This window comes from Gallus gallus, chromosome 1 (genome assembly GCF_016699485.2).
Source record: "Gallus gallus isolate bGalGal1 chromosome 1, bGalGal1.mat.broiler.GRCg7b, whole genome shotgun sequence".
Taxonomy (NCBI): domain Eukaryota; kingdom Metazoa; phylum Chordata; class Aves; order Galliformes; family Phasianidae; genus Gallus; species Gallus gallus.
This window is the reverse complement of record NC_052532.1, coordinates 55137506-55158849: the sequence shown is the minus strand read 5'-3', so window position 1 is coordinate 55158849 and position 21344 is coordinate 55137506. Positions and strand designations below refer to the sequence as shown.

General features: G+C 41.9%; 1 protein-coding gene across 1 annotated transcript in view; it reads right to left on the bottom strand.

Annotated features, from left to right (window-relative positions):
- The window catches only part of PAH (phenylalanine hydroxylase), a 40687-nt gene that overhangs the window by 6222 nt on the left and 13121 nt on the right, over positions 1-21344 (bottom strand). The window contains exons 3-11 of the mRNA NM_001001298.2: positions 20424-20607; positions 13278-13366; positions 11526-11593; positions 8111-8307; positions 7580-7715; positions 6036-6105; positions 4156-4212; positions 3072-3167; positions 2589-2722 (exon numbers count right to left, since the gene is read on the bottom strand). Coding sequence (NP_001001298.1) covers positions 2589-2722; positions 3072-3167; positions 4156-4212; positions 6036-6105; positions 7580-7715; positions 8111-8307; positions 11526-11593; positions 13278-13366; positions 20424-20607 — 1031 coding nt within the window. The remainder of the gene's footprint in view (positions 1-2588; positions 2723-3071; positions 3168-4155; positions 4213-6035; positions 6106-7579; positions 7716-8110; positions 8308-11525; positions 11594-13277; positions 13367-20423; positions 20608-21344) is intronic.

Below are 21344 nucleotides of genomic sequence, written 5' to 3'. Positions count from 1 at the left end.
TCTTGGGATAACACTAATTTGCATTACCACAGAATTGTAGAAGGGTGAACTGAATGGGAAAAGATGGTCAGAGCTATTGTTCCAGGCTCTTTGCAGGCCCCAGCAGGATACTGGTTTATATATCTGCTTCAGATTACTGAAGTTATTGCTGAAGGAGGAAAGAAAGCGCACAAGGGTTGATTTTGAAGCCTCACTGTGTAGTCTGTGACTCAGCATGGTTAATCCCATATTCCCAGAACAGTAGAATGTGTTGGATGCCACTTTTACATTGCTCCTCAGTTTAGCCCTAATTATTATCAGATAAGGCCATTGTTTCCAATAGAGTTCAGTGTGAGCAGACCACAAGGTGTGACAACAGAAAACAATTACTCTGGGTATGTTAAAAGAATTTGGTATTGTCAGTTCAGCTTTTCAAAGTGAAAAGGTCCTCTTTAGAAGATGGTCTTCTTAAATCTCTGCTGCAAGTAAGATCCTTGTTAGAAGATGAATACCTCTAGGTAAACACACACACACATATCCACATGTAACCCACCAACTTAGGCACTGAAACAACACATTCACCTCTGTTTAACCAATTTTCCAATTCTATTTTTGGAACAAGTGAAAGAAGCAATAAAATCTGAATAGTAAGGAGTTTTCTATAGAGTAAGGCAGCATCTTTTTCTCTTTAGAGTAAGGCTTTCTCCTCATATAGAGAAGTACACAGTGAAGATAGAAACTGTATGGAGGAGGTTAACAGCATAATCCAGACAAGAAAGTTATCTTTTTCAAGTATTGCCCCACAAAAAAAAGGCAGGAATAGTGGCTGCAGGTTTATGATGACTGAGGAAACAGTAGAGGAGGTAGCTAGGAAGACCTAGCATCAGGAAGCCTGGGGCAGGTGAATGTCTTGGGTCTTGGTATGTGTTAATCTGCAAACAGAAGAAAGTGGAAAAGAGAAAGAAAAATAAAGAGACGTCAGATCTGGGACAAGTCCCTGCATAGCATCTGCTGTAAAAGATTTATTGAGCGTGAACAAGATTAATCCCCAGATGCTTGGCTAATGTCCAGAAGGAATGTTGTTGTTGATACTGTTATTAAAGAAAAATAGAAATATTTCTGTGAGGTGGAACCCAAGCTGAACCCCAAGTGCAGTCTGAGCCAGTTCTCTTTCAAGAACCAGAACTGAAACTGGACCTTTGCTTCAAAGTCTTGTACTGGAACTGAATTTGTATTTGAGTCACAGATGACTGAAAGATTTATTAAGTAGCCCTGTAGGCTTGTAAACACACTGTTGGTAACAAGCTGGAGGCTCTGTATTAAACTAACAACAGAGGCCTCAGGATTGGGGTTATTAGGCTTGCTGGTAGTTTTGTTTAGTTGTAATATCAGTTGTCTAATGACCACGTAGCTATTACCCAATTTATCACAGTTTTACTCAATTCTGAAAAATTCTGTTTTGTAATGCTTAGTGTTAATAATTTTTTTATAGGCAGGAATATCAAGTAGTTATGCTGAACAGGGTGAATAAAGTCTGACCCTAAAGTATGATGTAACATAAAGGATTATTAGAGGGCTGGTAAATGAGGCCTAAAGGCATGAGGATAAGATGGAATAGAATGGGATGGGTTAGGACAGGACAGGACAGGACAGGACAAGACAGGGCAGGGCAGGATGGGATGGGACGGGACGGGACAGGACAGGATGGGATGAAACAGGATGGGATGGGACAGGATGGAACGGGACGGGACAGGACAGGACAGGACAGGACAGGACAGGACAGGGTAGGGTAGGGTAGGGTAGGGTAGGGTGGATGATGCTGTGGTCCCTAGGCTATCAGCAGTTCCAGCTGATCAGGTGTTCATAGTAATTTAGGAGATGAGGGAAAACAAAAAGCAGACAGACAAAATACCCACAGATACAATTTGAGATGAGAAAAAAGAGACAAAAAAAGATGTAAAGCATGTTAGAAAAGATAACAATGACCCTGAACAGACCTTGAGCAAAGGAATAAAAAAGGAAATATAAACATCTTTTTCCTCCTCAGGAAAGAGAGTAAGAAATACTATTTATTAGCATCACAATCTTGCTCTGAAGACCTCAGGAGAAGCTGATACCTTGACAGATCTACCCCCTATCCCCAGACTAAAACTGTTGACTTTAAGACACAAAAGAAAGTGTAAGGGTGAACATAAGTTGAAAAGAAAAGGGAGAAGACACAAAGAATTTTTTTTTAATAATGAAGTTTAACTAAATTATTGTTAAATAAACTTGTTTTGCCTTAATTTGCTAGCTTTGACACCTAATGTTATTATAATAATCTGAGTTCTTGTTTTTTGTTTTTGGGTTTGTTTTTTTTTTAATATTTTGTTTAAACAGATGAAACTCTTAATTAGAGTAACCATAAGTTCTTGGCTTCGTATACCTATGGCTTTACTACCTATGAGAAGATTTTGAGTGTAACAATTGTTTAGACTCTTAGAGCATTGCAGAACTTTTCCTGAAGCTTCTCAAAACATTTCTGTCAAACCTATACCTGTTACAACAATGAGATCTGTTGTACTTGCAGTGGATAAGGAATTGGGTTATATATGGAATGATTGTCTTACCTTAGCTTTTCTTTTGCATCATTAAAACTTTCAGCAACAAAGTAGGTAGGCTGGAACTCAGTAACAGAGTACTTCTGCACAGAAGTGTTTTCGAGGACGAGAGGCCGAATCTCAGGCTTACCTGATAAACAGTACTACGTGCAAAAGGGTAAGAAATCTGTTTCAGTTAAATAGTGCTTTAATTTGTTATGAAAGAAAGATAGAGCTCCTGAATACCACCCAGTTTTACAGAGCAAAGACCTGCTGCTGTGGAATATCAATCATTTGATCACTTAATGGGGAAGAAGCAGCTATGAGACATTTCTATATAAATACAATGATGCATCAATTAGATAGAACACTTCAACAAAATATAACATTATATACTACGAAGTATGAAGCAAAATAAGGATCTAAAGACAGCCAGAAGATATACTCGAATAATTTTAAAAACCTAGGCATGAACTGTATGACATGATCAAAATATTGTTTTAAAGAACATACCTGCAGCTCTCCAAATGAAGACAGCAGCCCAGCACCATATGCCTTTAGTGAATCTCCTTCCTTACACAGTCCAAATTCCACAGTAAACCAATAAACCTAGCAGGAAAATTATACAGGACATGATCCCTTGATCAGAAAGGAGAGGTACACACCACTGATTTGAATGCCTTTAGAATTTGCATTTCTATTTAAAATGTTGCCATATGTCAAACAACAAATGCATAAATACTGGAAATGTCCTCACAGATTGAAATTCTTCTGAGAGGGCCATGCTAGACTCAGTGTGTCTGCAAATTCAGTTCCCTGACAAACAGTGTTGTGCTTTACTGTGCTTACATTTGTCAGCAGAGCAGAGACAATGAAAACATAGCAATAAAATTTCATTTTGGCTGGCCAACCCAGCTGAAGTTTGAACCTTTGATGATAGAAGTATGTTTCCTGTTTTACTCAGAGGGTGTCTGGCTATAGCAGCACAGAAGAAATGAGCTGTTATAGCAATAGTAGACCCTAGTGTGTGGCCCCACTCAACTTTTTGCTCTGTCACTATATGTTTGATGGGACACTCACTCTTGCTCAAAAAAAAAACCTTCTTCATCTATCAAAACAGCAAAGATAATGCAGCACTCTGCCCAGTTGATTTGGCACTGGTGACACTAATCTCATATGCATATCCTGATGTGGAGTCACAATTCTCCCAGTGCAGGATTTAAAGGGGTCACTGATTGCAGATGACATTATCTGCTTGGCAGGATAGAAGAAAAGGGACCCTGGCAGGTAGAATTACTGAAGCTGTCTTTCAAAATTTCCCAGGGGCGTGTAGTAACACTTAGTCTCTTCTTGCCCAATGTTTGTGCTGATGGAAGACTTGTCCAACCCTCTGTTTTTAATCACAACTGTCACTTTGAATAAGAGGTGCCCAAACTATTTTCCTTTAGTGCAACTTTTTCAGGGCGAGGTTTTCCAATCATGGACTTCACTCTGTTCTCATTCAACTCTATGGGAGTTCTATCAGTGACCTCAGTGGCAGCAGAATTAAAACAACACAGGGTGCCTTGGAGAACTGAGCTCCCATTTATTAAATTACCGTAGCAAGTTTCTCGATGAAATCATCTGGAGCTCCCAGAGATGCCAGTCCAATTTCCTGCAACAATAAACCATTATTCTTCAAGTCATTTATTGCAAACATTCTTCCTGTCTTGTCTTATGTAATTTCTCCCATTTTAAATGTTACCATCTTATACTACCACACACAAATGTTTACAGGACATGTTCATATCATGCAGCATCAATTTTAAACCAGAAATCTCTCCAGAAATGAACAAAAGAGTCCTAAGTGTCATTTACAAGGCATGACTCTTTTAAGTCTGCTTCAAAACCCACTGAGGTCAAACAGAATTTTCATCAATCCTACAATGCGCACCAAAGAGAATGACAGTCAAAGGGAGATAAATCAATCACATCCATACAGCTTAAATATTTATCTCTGCTTCAATGTGTCCTTACTGCAAGAGCTTTCTTGCAGCCTTGAAAGAGCTTTTTTTTCTTTCCAAAAGTTTGGACATGATTTGAAAAACCTAGTTCATACCTTGGGAGCTAATGGAAACTTTCCTAGGAAGCATGCAATATCTGAATTCAGAAGACAGCCATGCAAGACTGTATAATAACCAGGTATCTTTCTCAGTTTACTCCAGTGTGAATTCAACACCAAGAATCACCCACTTCTCAGCCCTCCCCGCATCAAAAGCGTCATTTGCCATGGCAAATTCTAGTAAGCCAAAGGGCAGTAGGGTTTATCTTGAAGGAAAGCAAGGAAAGGAAGGAAAGCCCTGGCAAAGGGCTTTCCTGACAGCAAAACTGAATGTTATTAACTACATCAAATCAACTTGTTTTGTGAACAAGATGTTACATCAAGGTTGTTATCCCATCCCCTCAACCTTTCTGTCCTTCTGAGCTGCCATTCTCTATCCTTCTTTCTGTCCTTCCCATCTTTCTCTTTGTCTTCCTTTCCTTGCATTTCTTTTTTCTTCTTTCTTTCTATCTTTCTGTCTATGCCTTTCTGTTTTTTCTTGTTTTATAGTAAGATGCAGCCAAAAGTTTACTTCTTCCCTGAGGTTTGGCTTCTTTTCCAGTCATGTTAGCACTACCAAAGAGAAAACTTTTCTCCAGACTTCTTTCACACTCACATACAGGACAGTTCCTCACTTCACATCTCTGCGATAGCTTCAATAGAAAAAAAAATCTTCACTTTTTCTAGTGTTTGGACTACAGAATGAATTGATAACCCATATGACTCATGAGCCATTCAACTTTTCACAGAAGTATCAGCATCTACAAAGAAGTTTTTAGATGAATTTTTCACAAAGGGATTGCCTATAAAAAGCAACCCACACAAGACAGATGTTTGGAGTGTGGGTACATAAGATCACCTATGTGATTTGTGTCTAGATTTCAGTAAGTCACAATTCACAGCCTACATGGTATCAGCTGTACTTTCATACAGTTTTAGCCAGGAGCATAGCAATGTTCTCTCTTGTGTTCTGATTTGATTCTTCACAACTCTTTAGAACCTACTACCTGTGGATATTTATAATTTCAGTATTTAACAATTATGAACTAAATCTTCACATTCAGATGACCAAAAAGCAAGGAAAGTAATTAACACCATTTGTTATTTTGAAAGGGAGATTCAGCTGACTTCACCCATACTTGAACCTTGAAGGTGAATTCTCCCTCATCCCATCCCATTTCATCCCACCATGTCATTCCATCCCATCACATGTCATCCCACCCCGTGCCATGCCATGGCATCCAATCTCATCTCATCCCATCCCATCCCATCCCATCCCATCCCATCCCATCGCATCCCATCCCATCCTATTCTTCATGGCTCTTGGTTTTTCCTATTAATTACCTAGTCTGTGATGTGTTCAGTTTTAAAAATAGTATAAATACTAAATAACTTACCTGGGAAAACTGAGCAAAACTGGGATCAGCAAAAAGAGGCACATGTCCTAGTAGCTCATGGCAAATATCACTGCAGGAAAATATGACGTGGATAAATTTAATTTAGGAAATGCTCTCCTATGAGCAAATAATGCTCAGGAATCTTGGGGTAGATTTTTCCTGTGATGAGAAGGTTTGCACTCCTATGGCTTTTCAGTGATTTTATCATGCATCAATCAAAGGAAGGATATGTTATTTGTTTTTCTTCATGGAGGGAAATGATGCTTCCAACTGCCCACTTCCCCAGCTGAGGAAAACGAAGGAAGAAATCACCTCACCAAAGGGAACATGCACTTTTCTGTCTCAGGAACAGGAAATAGCTTTAGATGAAGCTCATGCTACAGGCAGTTCAGGAGCTCAGCTCCAGTCACTGTTCAGGCCTGGAATCCCCCACTGAAAGATGGGAGCTCTCCCTTCCTCAGGTGGAGCTGTTTTCATCATGAGTTGAACGAGCAGCTGGCATGTTTGGGGAAGAACTCACCTAGACACTGCTAGATTCCTCAAAGACACATAAGCTGTTTGATGAGACAGGAAGCGGAAAGGGATGAAATACTTCCAGGAGGCCAAGGTCTGTGCAAGATGTTTACAGGACAGGTACCTGAAGAGCAGGCATTCAAGGAGATGCATGCCCAGGAAAACTGGACTCCACCAGACCAACTCGACAAGAATTGAATAGGGAATGTCAGAGGTCAGGGTCTCAGAGGGAAAGATACCAACCAAGATGTGAAATATGTAATTCACTGTGCCCTCCCAGAGGCAGAAAACAAGACTTGCAGGAACTGCGTAACAGCAGGGGTTGGTGGTAAGGCTTTCCACTGTACCATTTGCCCCAGTTTGCCTGGACATTTTGTGAGATGAGAGCAAAACATATTTGAGTGTGGCTTTGTGCAAGATGGGAATAGGGTGAGGAGAAGCAGGGAGGAAAATCAGAAGAATAAGGAATGGAAAAAAGTGAGGGAAAAGGGAGGTTATGGGAAGAGGTGGAGAGCAAAGAAACAGTGAGGAAGGGTCAGAAGAGCTGCAGTAATATGAAGCAGAGGAAGAGAACTTACTTGAAAACAGTAAGTGGAAAAGGACAACAGGCAGGAACAGACAAGAAAATACAAAACTTTAAAAGAAAAAGAGTCACTGATATGGGCTTCTTTTATCTTGCTATCAGAAGCTTGCTTGCACCATGTTGAACCATTTCTGCATTAGATTTCACACTACTGCTTGGGGTGTTAATAGGTAAGCTAAATGTTTTTGTACACTGCTCTCTCACCAACCAGCCACAATGCTAGCATGTCTTCAGTTAGCAAAACTGTCTGATCAATCCCAGAAGAACTTTCAGAAGTGGATACAGCTTACTAAAAAGACTAGAAACCTTCAAAAAGTGTTTTCAGAAGAGCAATCTCTTGGCTGCTCTCCATTAGATCTGTTCCTAGGAGTGCTCTGGAGTCTTGCATGGTTATTATCAGTTGGCCTGACCTTACAATTTTACTTACTTTCTGTGCCAAAATACTTACGGCTCTGGTGTGTACATAGGTTTGGATGCATGGCGAATATACTGTGTAGAGTGAAATACTCGGAATGCCAGTCCAGCCAAGAAATCCCGAGAGGAGAGCAAGCCTGCAACAGGACGCAGGCGAAATCCAGTGCAGGCTGAAGGGACAAAAACATGGCATGTCAAAAGCACCTAGGATGCTTGATTTATCCTTACCTGGACACCTTGCAGTAAAAGAAGATTTTTAATTGTTTTCTTTGCTCTATGATAAACAGAATTTAATTGCAGAAGAGCAGGGAATTTTCTGCCCATGTGTACAACAATCATAACATCTGAGAATCTGTACCATTGTACTCCTGAAACTTTTAGAGATTGATATGAGACAGTCTAAATGATGTGACCAAGTGCTCACAGAAAGTCTCTGTGAAAGCACCACGCCCACAAACATTTGTGTTTGGCAGGTTTGTTTTGTTTTGTCTTGTTTCTTTCTTTTTTCTTTTTTTTAATGACTTTTTTTCATTTATCTATTTTTGTGTTAATGATTCAAACATACTCTGCAAGAACTTTGAAACATCTTCAAGCTGGGGAATGTTATCCTCCCGGTAGCCACAGTACTTCTCCAGCAGTGGGAACACATGGTTGTGTTCATAACAAGCATGAGTTGGATAGAGATTCTTCAGCTCTCTGAATACGGTGCCCCAAGTTTTCTTTTCTTCTTCTGTATAGGTAACTCGAGGAATAGGTTGACCACTGAAAAAAAAAAAAAAGAAAAAGATGCACTCAATAGGAGTGATAGAGAAATTGTCCAGTGCCACCAGCATCCCACCCAGGAGCTTTCCATGGGCTGGCCAGGAACTACAGTTGCAGGAAGGAAGACACCTTGGCTCTGACATTCAGGTGCAAAACAAGCTTCACTCGTTCCTAGGCAATGTCTGGGAAGAACTCACTGAATTCAGATGAGAACTCAGATCTTGTTTAGCTTAGAGAAAAGAAGGCTCTGGGAAGACCTCCTTGTGGCCTTCCAGTACTTGAAGGGAGCATATGAACAGGAGGGGGAAAGGCTGTTTATAAAGGTGGATAGTGATAGTACAAGGTGGAATGGTTTTAAACTACAGCAGGGGAGATTTAGGTTAGATATTAGGAGGAAGTTTTTCACTCAGAGGGTGGCGACACACTGGAACAGGTTGCCCAAGGAAGTTGTGGAGGCATTCAAGGCCAGGCTGGATGCGGCTCTGGCCAGCCTAGTCTAGTGATTGGCAACCCTGCACATAGCAGAGGGTTTGAAACTAGAGGATCTTTGAGGTCCTTTTCAACCCAGGCCATTCTATGATTCTATGAGAAACAGGCCTTTAGTCCACTTCTTGCAGTACAGCGTTGCAAATAAATTAGTGCTTATTTGTCTTACTGAAATGTTCTTTCAAAAATATTAACTGGTTGATGATTTCAATTTCTTTCCATTACCAGGCATGGAACAGCTGTTGAATTTCTTGCTCTAATGCATGCAACATTAATTGTCTTTGTTGAAACAGGGAAACCATCAGCTCCAGAAAATTCTGCTTTGTGGGGGTCAGAGAAATTCTGGGGTGGGCTTTATGCTACAACAGGTGCAGACTTAGCTAGTTTGACCTTTTTATTGTAATAAGTAATTTTGAGTCAAATCCCACCCTCAGGCCTCCATGTACTTAGCTCATGTTGAAGCTAGCAGGTATTAAGACAATCACAAGCAGTGTGTTTTGGCCTCCTGTGAATAGTCAATTCCTTAGCAATAATGATAGGGCCATAGGTGAATCCAACAGCTTTGAAAAATCAAAGGGTTTTAAGTAACTTAATAGGGTTAACATCACTGCTGGAGTAATGCTGGAGCTTTCCAAGCCCCAGAGACCCATTGTTAACTCTTGATGACACACCACCATCCCACTATCTCATTTTTCCCTTGAGCCTCAGGGCAGCTGCACTGGAGCACCGTCATTTTCTGCACCTCTGTATCAGCCCTCCTTGATCTGTGGAGCTTTAAACATCAGGTTGGATTATGAAGCTTGCTGGGGGATTTTTGTTTCTATAGAACTTCTAAGTAATCCTCAGCCACCTTCCTGGGCAACAGGGGGAAGATATGGCTTAAAAATCTTTCAAATTTCAATTTAAAAATTGCAGGGATCCACAGGGACAGAAGCAAAGGAAGACAGAAGGAAGAAGGCAGGCTAAGAGAAAAGCAGAAACAAGTCAGGGAAACAAGGTGTTCAACAAAAAATGAATGGTAAAAGTACCAAGAAAGAAGGCAAAAGAATGTGGGCAGAGAGCAGCAAATGCAACAAAGAACATCAAACAGCAGGACAAAAGAGAGCAAAATAATAACAGAAGAGAGGGCACATAAGATTAAACTGATAAGGGAAATAAAAATATGAGAAAATTGACCAAAAACTCACCTCACCTTCATAACTGACTTTACAAGCTAAGCATCTTTGCCTTTTCTGGCACTTCCCACAGTGCCTCATAGCTTTGGTTGTCCCTCTCCTCCTGCCTGCTTTTCCAGGCTCCTGTCCCTCCAAGCAGTGGACACCCCCTTGGCCTCTACTGTCCTGCTGCAGACCCTGAAAGGCATCTGCCAGGTGAAACACCCAGATCAAGTACACTATCTATTTGGGCCCTCATGATTCAGCATCCAAAGCCACAAAAAATCCCTCACATCTTTCCACAAGACCCAGAAGCCCAAAAGTGGGTTTTCACATACTGCTCATTGCTCTATAGCTGAAAGATCTTATTGAAAAGTCCAATAATTTCATATAAAAGGTGCTTTTTGGGCATAGCTTCTAGCCTGTAGAGGCTCCAAAGTGTCTGAGAATCTGGCTAAGAGACTAACTAGTAATTAGTTACATCTTGGAATATAACAGTTTCATCTCCCTAAGCGGGTTTCAGGTTGAATATAGGAGTGGAGGCAGAGGGTGGAATACGAACTCATTTTCATTTTATTTCTGTGTAGGATATGATGAAAGCCTGCAAACTAGAGACCAGAATTTGCTATCTGCTAACTGAGAAAGTTAAATCTTCTATGGGATACTTATAAATGGAAACTAAATCCACCTAAATTTGGCCACAAAGCCTTATTCAATTTTTCTAGCCATTAATTGGACTTCTGACTTTTTTCACCTGGCTTTTTTTCACTTTACATCAATTAGGCCAATTATTTCTCTCATTTTATGATTGCATTATAAGCTTTTTGGCTCAGGAATTATCTTTTCATCACAGTTCTATCTGAAGTAGAGCTCTAAATGTACAACATATGTTACCTTATCATTTGCAATCACAATTTTTTACCAGTCTCAGCAAGAATCAGACCAAATAGTATTGATATAAATGTGTGAGTGGCTCTGGGAACAGAATTCTATCTCCTCCAGATTTGATCACTGAAAGCAATCAAGCAAGCCTGTTCTAACTGAATTTATCATCTCTATTCATTCATTTCTTCTTGGAAAATTAGAGACCAAACTGCTGATTGCAGCTGGGTCAGACAAGATAAAAGTAGAGTATCGGGTGCTGGATTAGCATCAGAACCATAAGTTATTCATTATTTTAATAGTGTATGCAGCTCCTGCTTTAATGTAAATGATAGGCTCTCCTCCCCCAGCCCTGGTTTAATGAGGAGAATACCAGAAACAGCTTTATTCAATGCTCAGGTCTTTGTAGTAGCAACTGAGTCTGCTGTTCAATTAGACAACAAAGCCAGAGATAAGGGGTGCTGTGGGGAAAGAGGATAGGTAATGTTCTCATCTGAACATGTGCCTGCAACAATTTACTTTTGTTTTACTGCAATTTGAGGATAAATGCGTGAACAGGAAGATTTAAACACACAAAAAAGAAAAGCCAGCAGCGGGAGGACTCTTGTGAAAAGAAACAGGGCTCACTGCAGGGACAGAACCCCACAGAAGGCAGGAGACATGGGCTTGCTTTCTGCCCGCAAGTTGAGCACTCACTGTCTGTAGTTGTAGGCGATGTCTGCAAACTCCTTCCTCCGGGCCCGGTACACAGGATCTTTGAACCCCTAAAGAGAAACAGCAATGATAGGTAAATGCAGGTGGTGAAGAGCCTTTCTTCTGCTGAGAGCATGGCTGGTCCAAGGAACAGTGAGCTTCCAGGGAGCCCCAGAAGTACAGGATTTAATCACTATAGAGAATGTCTATTAGATTTTGTGGTTAGCAGTTTGACCTTTGCAGCTAATCATCTGTCTGATCGGAGTTAAGAAATACAATTTCTAAATCTACTATCGGGATAACCATTCTCCTATCCTAGTGTGACACTTATGTAGGATGTAAGTTCCTCAGGGCCAGGAGTGTCTTCATCACCTAAAGTGATGTCCTTCCCAGATAGAAGAAATATCTGCCAGGCGAACAGCAGTAACTTCATGGGCACTGCTGGAGTTCATGAATGTCTCTCTCAGAGGTGCATGGTGTGACAGGACTGAGGGGCCATGAAACACAACCAGGCACTGGAGAGAGCTGAGGTAGAGCACCGAGTGAAGAGTGCTGGTCAAATAAAGGCCAACAATGGCATAAAAAACACACTGTCTCAGATTAATATGGCATAGATGTATTTGTGGTCAAATCTCGTGCTTAAGTACTAACATACCAAAGGCTTTTTTAATTTCTCTCATTCTTTACTCTGTATGTTGCCATGTCTATTTACCCAGAAGTTGTCTTCTTTCTTAACGCAACCTGAACAAAGTACTCCCTAAATAATTCTAGGAACTGAAGCAGAGCTGTTCATTCCTTTCAACATCTATGTTTTTGTTTCTTTCTTTGAATACAGTCTTGGTCTATTCCCACATGACACACGAGGGGGCCATTGGCTCAATGTATCTCCTTTCATTCTGCCTTTCATATGACTGCACCGAGTATCATGAATCATTGTATATGATACATAACACCTCTCGAATTAAGCAATAGGTAGTGAATGACTAATCACCTCATCTCAATTAAACTAATAGCAGCAATTTTTGTTGCGCTGCATGTAATTTATTTATAATCATCCTATCTCAATTAAACTAATAGCAGCAATTTCTTTTGCACTGCATGGAACTCGGTGTGTGTTGACAAATGAAAACAAGTTGTTGTTTGCTTGGAAAGAAATAGAAGCAGCAAGTATTCTTATATTTGGAAGAGCTGAAAAAATGTTCAGCTAAGCCAGTAAGTAAAACTATCTCACTCTGCCACTTTAACCACAAACCTTTTGAAAAAGGAACCTTTTCTTTTTTCATGTCTCACCAAACAAGAATCATGACAGATATAACAACTACATTGCAATGCTCTAAGCTCAATTGTGTGTTTGTGATAAAAGATGTAAAAACACTCTTCCTACCTCCAGGCTGTTATACGCTGCTTCTGAAGATTTTGTTGCTAGTGATTCACAAAGTGAGTCTCAAGTCAGGGTATCAGAGCCATATGGGAAAAACAGAGGTGTCCCCGTGGTGGCATTCTGCTCTGATGAAATCTGTGACTCTTCAGGTCTGCTGGTATTTGCTTAAATTAAAGCAACTTTGGGGTTTCTCTACTTCATAGCAGGGAATGAACTGATACTAGCTCTAGAAATGTGGTGCCTCTCTTGTCCTAAACCTTGAGACTTAGTCTACTGTATTTGAATTAAAGCAGAGCAAATATAAATGAGAGAAACATCTATCCAAATAACTAGAAATATGTGGACAAAACAAACAACTAAGTTATTTTTCTTACAGGATGGTCAGCATCCAGCTCCGCTCCATAGCTTAGGATCTGATTGGCAAATCTGTCCAGCTCCTGGATACTTCTTGGGAACCAGGGAACTGCAAAGCAGAACAGAAACAGAGGCTGTTAGGCTTCTTCGTTGCTTGGTTTTGGGCCTCCTTCTCGTCTACCCATCTCTTAAACCAAATTTAAAGAAACACATGTAAGGATCTGATGTCCTCAGACTTTCTTTCCCTGTAGGAGAAGGCAACAGCAAACCCTGCAAACGGTGTTGAATTTGCAGCTGTTCTGCACTGTGGGAAAAATACAGAGCATCAGGAAAGTCCAGCCCTTGGCACAGAGCTGGCTTGTGATGTTTATGATTTTCTGTTTATTATTCTGGTTTCTTGGCTTACCAAAACATAGGAATTTTTCCAGGCTGCCCTTGCTTTCACAGTAGCTCGAATCAACTGTTTCAAAGGAATGCCCTCTGAAAATCTCTTTCTAAGACTTACTTGGTGGCCTCACTTGGGCTTGGATGCCAAAATAAAATGATAAATGGCACTCTGATACCTCAAACTAGCATTGTATTACTGCACTCATTATACAATAATGTATTCATTTAATTAACATTCTGGGCCTGGATCTTCATTGCCTTGTAAGTCACATTCTATACACGCTTCCTGCAGCGCAGCCAGGATGTGAAATGGGACCACACTGACTACATGGCATGGAATGCCCCTGTGGCCTTCCATTTACAGAAGGTCATAAGGTGAAGGGCAAGGAAGAACAATGGGGCTTTCCAGATGTGGTGTTCTCAGGCAGGGGAAAGTGGTAAGCAAATGTCTTCACAGCAATTGAGCTACAAGGAGGGGCTCATTGCAAGATTCGTGGAACAGACCAGACCTTTGGAGCCATGGCTATGTTTACCTTGCAGTGCAGGCATTCCCCTCAGCAGCAAGAGGCCTGGCCCATATGCACATTGGCTGTGCTAGGATGTGATCCCTTGTCCACGTCTTTTAGGAGGGTTTGGCTGCATACCAAGACATGGGTACCCTTGTCAGTCATTTCTGGGACTGGCCAGAAATGCAACACTGAGATGGGGAAGTTTGATGAAGGGAGTGCAGGGACTGTGAGCCTGTTCCTTTCCCTTGTCCCATCTGCACACTGGGCAGAGCATCCCTATGTAACTCCTCAAGGTACCACTACCCAGTGGTAGCTTCAGCTGCCACTTGCTTGGTGTTCCCTCCTTCTTATACATTTGGAACTTTGACCCTAGCTGTCTGTCTTTCCCTTTTCCCATCCCTTCCTTCTCCTTTTCCACTGAGATAACACTTTTTTTTTTTTCCATGGTATCCTTTGTTAGCCCTTCCACCTCTGCCATCCTCAGGGAACTAAAGCCTGCTCAGGGGAGCAGTATCAGGGCAGGGATAACATACTCTGGTACTTCCCCAGCAACTCACTGAATTCAGCAGTGGGCCACTGAGGGCCTTCCTGAGTCAGAGGCTACAGCCATGCTTGAATTTAACAGCATCAGAGGAACTTTTCTTCACAAATACAAGTAATTGTTCTTGTAATCCACATACGAATTTGTCTCCAAGACATTCTGATGCACTGAGCTCTATCATTTCATTACATGTGATATGAAGAATCACTCCCTTTTGCTTTTAACTTATTTCTTTTGATACTAAATAATTCCTGCATATAAACATCATTTGTCCTTATTCACCTTCTCCAGGCCACCCAGGATTTTAAAGCTCCCTGTCAGATCCTCTATCTACTATCCCTTATCCTGTGTATTCTGTGTATTTCTAGCACAGAAACTGTAGCCTATCCCTATTCCCTCTCATCATTTTTCTGGGCACTGCTTCCAGTTCTACTCTGCTTTTTCTGGGTCAGGGTCAGGGACAACAGGTCCAGGTAATGATGCACCCCATTCTCAGGTCATGTACTCATGTCTCATATGCTCTCCACTCCACATACAAGTCAGATTGACAGATACTGAGGATAGTATCACTCCAAAGCCTACTGCTCCAAGCCTGGGATCTCTCAGCCCTTTCTCTATCAGTAAGATGTTGGCAGTTCATTTTCTGACCTTCTCACATGAACGGGGTCACTTGCTGAGACAGAGCCTGGAGAACATTGCTCTGTGTGGCTTCATTCAGCCGGAAGCACTGCCACTCAGCCACACCTTCCCATTTGATTTCAGATTTTGTGCCAAATTAACCTGATCACAGGAAAAGCCCCCCTCTAAGGACAGAGCCTCTGAGGATTCTGTTGGCAGCTGCTACGTGAGCTCCTGCAGTGCCTTGCTGACAGGGATCATCCTGGCTCCTGATGGACCACCGAAGGGATAAGAGGATCACGCTGCCTCCAGGACTATTCAGCCTTGCTTTTGTGGTGCTGGGTTTCTGTGAGGCACCTGCACAGAGTGGCCAGAGCAACACGAGTCACTTTTTGGGTGGCTATGGCTTGGCTGCATGCAGATCACTTGCACCCTGGTGTCTCACAACCATCTTGACTCTGTCCATGCAGCTCCTGGCTCCAGTCAGCCTGACTCCAACCAGTATTTCTTCTGAGACCCATAAAACTTGGTCTCCCATTTCGAGCTGCACACCCTTCTGCTTTGCCCTAACAGACAGGCCTGAGTGAGTCACTAGATGGCAGCAGCAGACCCAGAAGATCTGCTCTAAGTGACTGTTGGCTGGGTTTACCACTAGCTTGTTTGTTTCCCCAGAAATGTTCCCACCTTATTGTTTGGTGCCCCGTAAGTTAAACTGAGGGAGGTGACTAGCAGGAGTTACACTGAATCCTAGAGAGGAGTCAGTACTGTCTTTTACTGTATTAGGAGTGAGCCCACCCAGCTATCCTGCCCCTATTTTTTATATAAGCAGCAGGGCATGGCATTTATCTCCCAGCTCTGCCACTGCCTTTTGCATGGTGTGTGGGGGGAATTGCCACACTGTTCTGTGCTTCAGACTCTCCACTGTTAGGGGAGCTGATACCCCACTATCACAATCCTGACAAAAGCTGCCTGGCAGCCTTACAGGAAAAGATTTGTCAACTTCTGAATGAAGAATCACCACTGTCAGGGACACACCATGAACAGAAAGGTCCAGATTGTGCAGAAAGACCAATGGGGCTGAGGTCTACAGTGGAAATCTGTAGGGATTTGCTTCCTTGATTCAGAAAGGTTAAGGTGGGCACGGTTTGAATCATTCCAACTTCAAGAAATGATAAAATCTGCATAATACAGACTTGCATTCATTAAACACATTTTATTCACAGCTTTCCCAGAGTATATAGTGCAGAAATTGTGATAAACTGTAGGGCAGACTGATGCCCAAGGCTGACACAATGACAGTCTCTGCCATGTAGATAGGTTAGCTTACTTTTCCCCTATACAGGCTCAGCATCTTATCTTTTAGGTGCACAGCCACTGTGGGTACCAGACCTATTCTCTGTCCCCCCCCTTGCACCCCCGATACACTGACAGTAGCTCAAGGAGAGCTGCTCTGGTTGAAAGCAGTAGGCTCTAGAAGGGGAATCCTGTTGATGCTCTGGATTATTTGCCCCAGCATAAACTGATGTTAAGTTCTGAACCTCCTCAAGCACTTGTGGCAACAATAATCACAGGTGCAGCCACAGCATCTAATCGGTACAGCCCCAGCAACATACACCAGGGTGCAGAAGGGCCTCTGCGTGGCTGTGGTGTGCTGGGATGCTGTCCCCAACCCCCCCAGCAACTATCAAATCAAATTATCCCCTGATGAATCTGTCCCATATTTTGTTTGCGATGGCCTCCTCCAGCCCCGCTGCCAGACTCACTGTCTGTCTGCACGGCCGTTAACGAATAGCCAGAGCAGGCTGTTGCAACACTAGGCCTCTGTGAAGGTCCGAGGAGCAAACGTGGGCTGATCAGTAATAAATATTGATTTGTCTGTAAGTGAAACAGTGGCATTTATGGGATCGTGCTGGACACCCAAGTGGTGACCAAATTACCATGGGGTCAAATGCTTAGCAGAATGCTAATAAGCCATTTATATGAGGGGGAGCAAAGCAGGGACAGCAAGGACTTCTGCAGAACTCTTCCATTTGGATCATTGTGAAGAGGGTCAAAGACAGGTCTATGCAATTTATAGCAGTTCGAGGCCCAGGTTTAGCCCTTTTTTAAACAGCCCCAAATGCTTTGGCCAGCCTCAGGGTTTAGCAAACAAGGCCCCTACAGAAAATCAGCCTCCAGACTGTCTCAGAAATGCAATAAATTGTCTGCATTTCCCTAATGCAGCAACAGAATAATATTTAATTCTTTTTATTCATAGGGTCTAAGAGGTCTGCAGATACCCATCTTGTTTCCAAAAAGAGCCATTAAGAGAAATGCTGTTTTCACAACAAATCTTTCCATCTCTACAGAGGCGGTTTGGCCCAGTGACTGCTATCCCATCTCATCTGGAGCTTTACAACTATTGTTGCATTCATGGCATTTTGCTGGTCTGCTCCCAGATGTCATTACACTGTTGATCCAAATCCGCTATTTGTTACTTTTTGGTGTGTAAAAGGGAAACCAAAACTTTTGCCTTTTGCCTTTTGCCTTTATGAGAGTAAAGACCCTAAAAAGAATTGGAGCGTCCAGATTTAAAAAAAATAACAATAATTACAGAACAAAATAAAACCACTGAATCTTTCATTTATACTTTGTCCAATAAAGCACATGCATGTGTTCAATGCTCAGCTATTGAGAAGAGGACAGTAATTTTTTTCCTGCTCTCCACAAAGCACTGCCCTGAGAGCGGCACTATGTGCTTCCTATAGGAAACTGAGTGAAAGAGGAGTTTTCTGCCTCAAATCATGAGCATGAGCAGTGTGAATCCTTACAAAGGAAGGGCTGAGAGCAACTGTAGGCAATGGTGAAATAATCAATCTCATGGGACTGTGGGTTGGCTCTGGGAGAAAACATTCCCAGCTTTACCTGTCAACTGAGAAGAGTGTGACAATATCCCCATGAGCCATATGCTTGAGATTTTGCTCCCTGGAGGTGTATCACTCTCATTCTGTGCTCTGGGAATAAAATTTCACAAAAGCACATCTGTAGGTTGTGACCATATTTGCCAGGAGGATGCATACTTTTGAAAGGCAGTCTGAACTAAAAGGCACCACAAGGCCTATTAATTGTTAATGCCATCAGAAATAAACGACTACATTTTACCACTCTTCCTACAGCACAGTATGCTCCATTTCAGTCTGCTCTCGTAGCTGCCTCAGCAGAGAATTTGCCACCCACAGTTCAACCCCTAAGCAGTCCTTCTTTGACCTTTCAGATGTGGTTCTTTGGGGATTTCAGTTTGACTGGATCCTCACTACTAATGAGAGAAGTTGAAATATGAAAATGAAAAAAAAAAGGGGGGAAAAGCAAGAAGAAATATCAGTCTTCCTCTCTTTCCTTGGCAATAAGTTGCTCCCAGTTTATACTGTTTCTCAGTTATTAGAACTAAGAAACAAACACATGTTATCCTCTCAGAAGGAAGGGGATCAATTTCTTTTCTGCAGCACTCACACACTAGGATAATCTAGCTCAAAAAAATGCTTTGATCAACACATTAACATGCAGAGAAATCTAATCCCACAGCAGACCAGCAGACCATGGGCGTTTTGATTTCTTTGAGGTCAGAATTTCAGTCACAAACACTTCCTGGCTAGTATTTAGAGCTGCATCTCTATCTGACTCTGGCCCAGGTTTACATATTATTTTAACACCTTCATAATAACAATTAGAAAAACAAAAGCAATGGTAAATCTGCTAGGTCCTTCACCTTTCTCCTGGAAATAAAAAAAAGTCCTAAAGAGAGAACATCTTTTATTTCATGTGACCATAAATCACCTAATCAAGCCTTTGTCCCTCCATCTCACGAATGGAGAGAACTGACTCCAAAGAATATTTGCCAACTTTGTTTTCATCTTCAAATGTAATGTCATGGGGAGGACACAAAGGAGGTGGTAAAGGGATTACCAGGACTGATCTCATGAAGGTATTAATGTCCTTTCATGTTGTTCCTAGAAAGGAAGAGGAAGATCCAGACCTAAAGTATTTAAAGTCTGAAATCCTATTAAAACCACATATGTTATCTGAAGAGGCATTTATATATGTCTCAGACTGAATGTTGGGCAGCCACTGCTGTACAAGGCAGTCTCAACTCCAGCAAAAATTAGGAGTGTGACAGCTCAGAAAATCTTTCCTTGTTTCTTCCAAATGCAGAACTACTTCCGACATTCCCAGAACTTCTTCCAGTAGTGAAGAGCTATTCCTGATCGCACTGAAATGGGTGGCACAGCTCTCTAATTGTAATAGCAGGAGTGAGGGGGGTCCCCAAGCACAAATAATGGAGAGGCAAACAGCATTTGACATGCATGTACCTGGGCGAAAGAGAGCAGGGGAAGGAGGGACAGTCACTATTGGGAACTTTTCCTCCCCTCCTTTCATGTCAGCCCAGAGGTGCAAGGGCCACACAGGGGAAGGGGCTTCAGAGGCCAGTGGACAGACCTCATGAGACTGATGTTGAAAAGTAAGTCCCAATGTTTAAAGGAGTGCACTAGCCCCCTGAGTATACTACCATTTCATGCCAGACTTTGCATGTAATTGGGCTCTTATCACCTCCACAACACCAGAGGTTTTGTATCAGGGTGATTCATGAGGTCCCAAAGACATTCAGCAAGGGGGAAAGCAAGGTCTGTGCTTCGCTGTCACTTCTTGTTTCGTTATGCTGCCATTTGCCAGAAGATCCTTTCTGAATAAGGATAATCTGGAAGGCTGCTGGACTTTGTAGGAAGCATCTATTGAATAAAGAGTTTGTAAAGAGTCAGCAAATGAGCAAAAACTGGTGAATCAACTGCAACAAGGCTGTCTTTAAGAGACTGCATGTGGCATCAACCAAACCGGTGAAGACAAAATACTGTATCACCAGTTCCTATGAGACCTAGTCAAAAACTTGGCCAAAAATAGAGCATGGCAACCTATATTGAAAAAATCTGTATGAAAAAGTTTACAATACAAAGTAGACAGAAGGAGGGAGGCACAATTGTGCAGGTCCAAGGTTAACACTTGCTGGAGGAAAAGGAAATAATTTAAGTGTGTGACATGAATATTCCTTGTCAATATTGTCTTTGCCAGTGTATCCTTACCAGTGTCCTTCTTTTTTGTTCGTGAAAGCTCATGCACTGTTACTCCAATATCATTTCTTAAGGACTTGATGATCTTGTCCAGTGCTGGGACATTCTTGCCTTCCAAGTTAATGAAGAATTCATACTCATCTTTATTGAGACGAGAAGGTCGAGATTCAATGTGAGTCAGATTTATGCCTTTTTCCTGTGAGAAAGAAAGATTTTTGTCACACAGTGTCTGAGGGAAGGAATACAACATAAAGACCAGGCATCAGACAACTACCTATACCATATAGTACTAATAACTCAAAAGCAGAGATTTGACTCTGATGGCCATTGGACTAAAGGCTTTAAAAATGGGGGTAATGAAAAGGGAAACTGAGAAGGATGTAGGATTCACTCTTGTGCAGAGCAGCAGTATAAAAACCATTGCCACATAAACCTTCAAAAAAAGTGACACAAGTTGCAAATAGGATTTGTATTGTAAATGGTTACTTGAGTACTGCAAGCACATATTGGAATCTTGTCTGTGTGGACAAGAACTTTTTCCCAGGGTCAACGTGGGAAATAAAAGAGTTTCTCTCTTCAACAGAAGGTGAATGTTTTTAAAGGAGGTCATAAAAGCAAGGATTGGGTTGTCCTGCAAGCTAAGCTTCTGCCCAGCCAACAGTCATCTGCAAAGCCACCTCCACAGTTTCCAGGTCTGTGAGCAGGTTTTGAGCAGAGGTCCAATAGGAAACATGGATCTGCACCAGAATGGTAGCCCAGGGTTGTGTAAATAAAAATGTGGGTGTTGTAAGATCACAGAATTACAAAAACGAAGAATTGCAGTCAATGACGGTGCATGGGACCTATGGAAATCATCTAGTCCAAGCACTTGCTCAAGTAGACTTTACAAAAGCTGGTTGCTCAGGACCGTGTTCAGTTAGATTTTGAGTTATC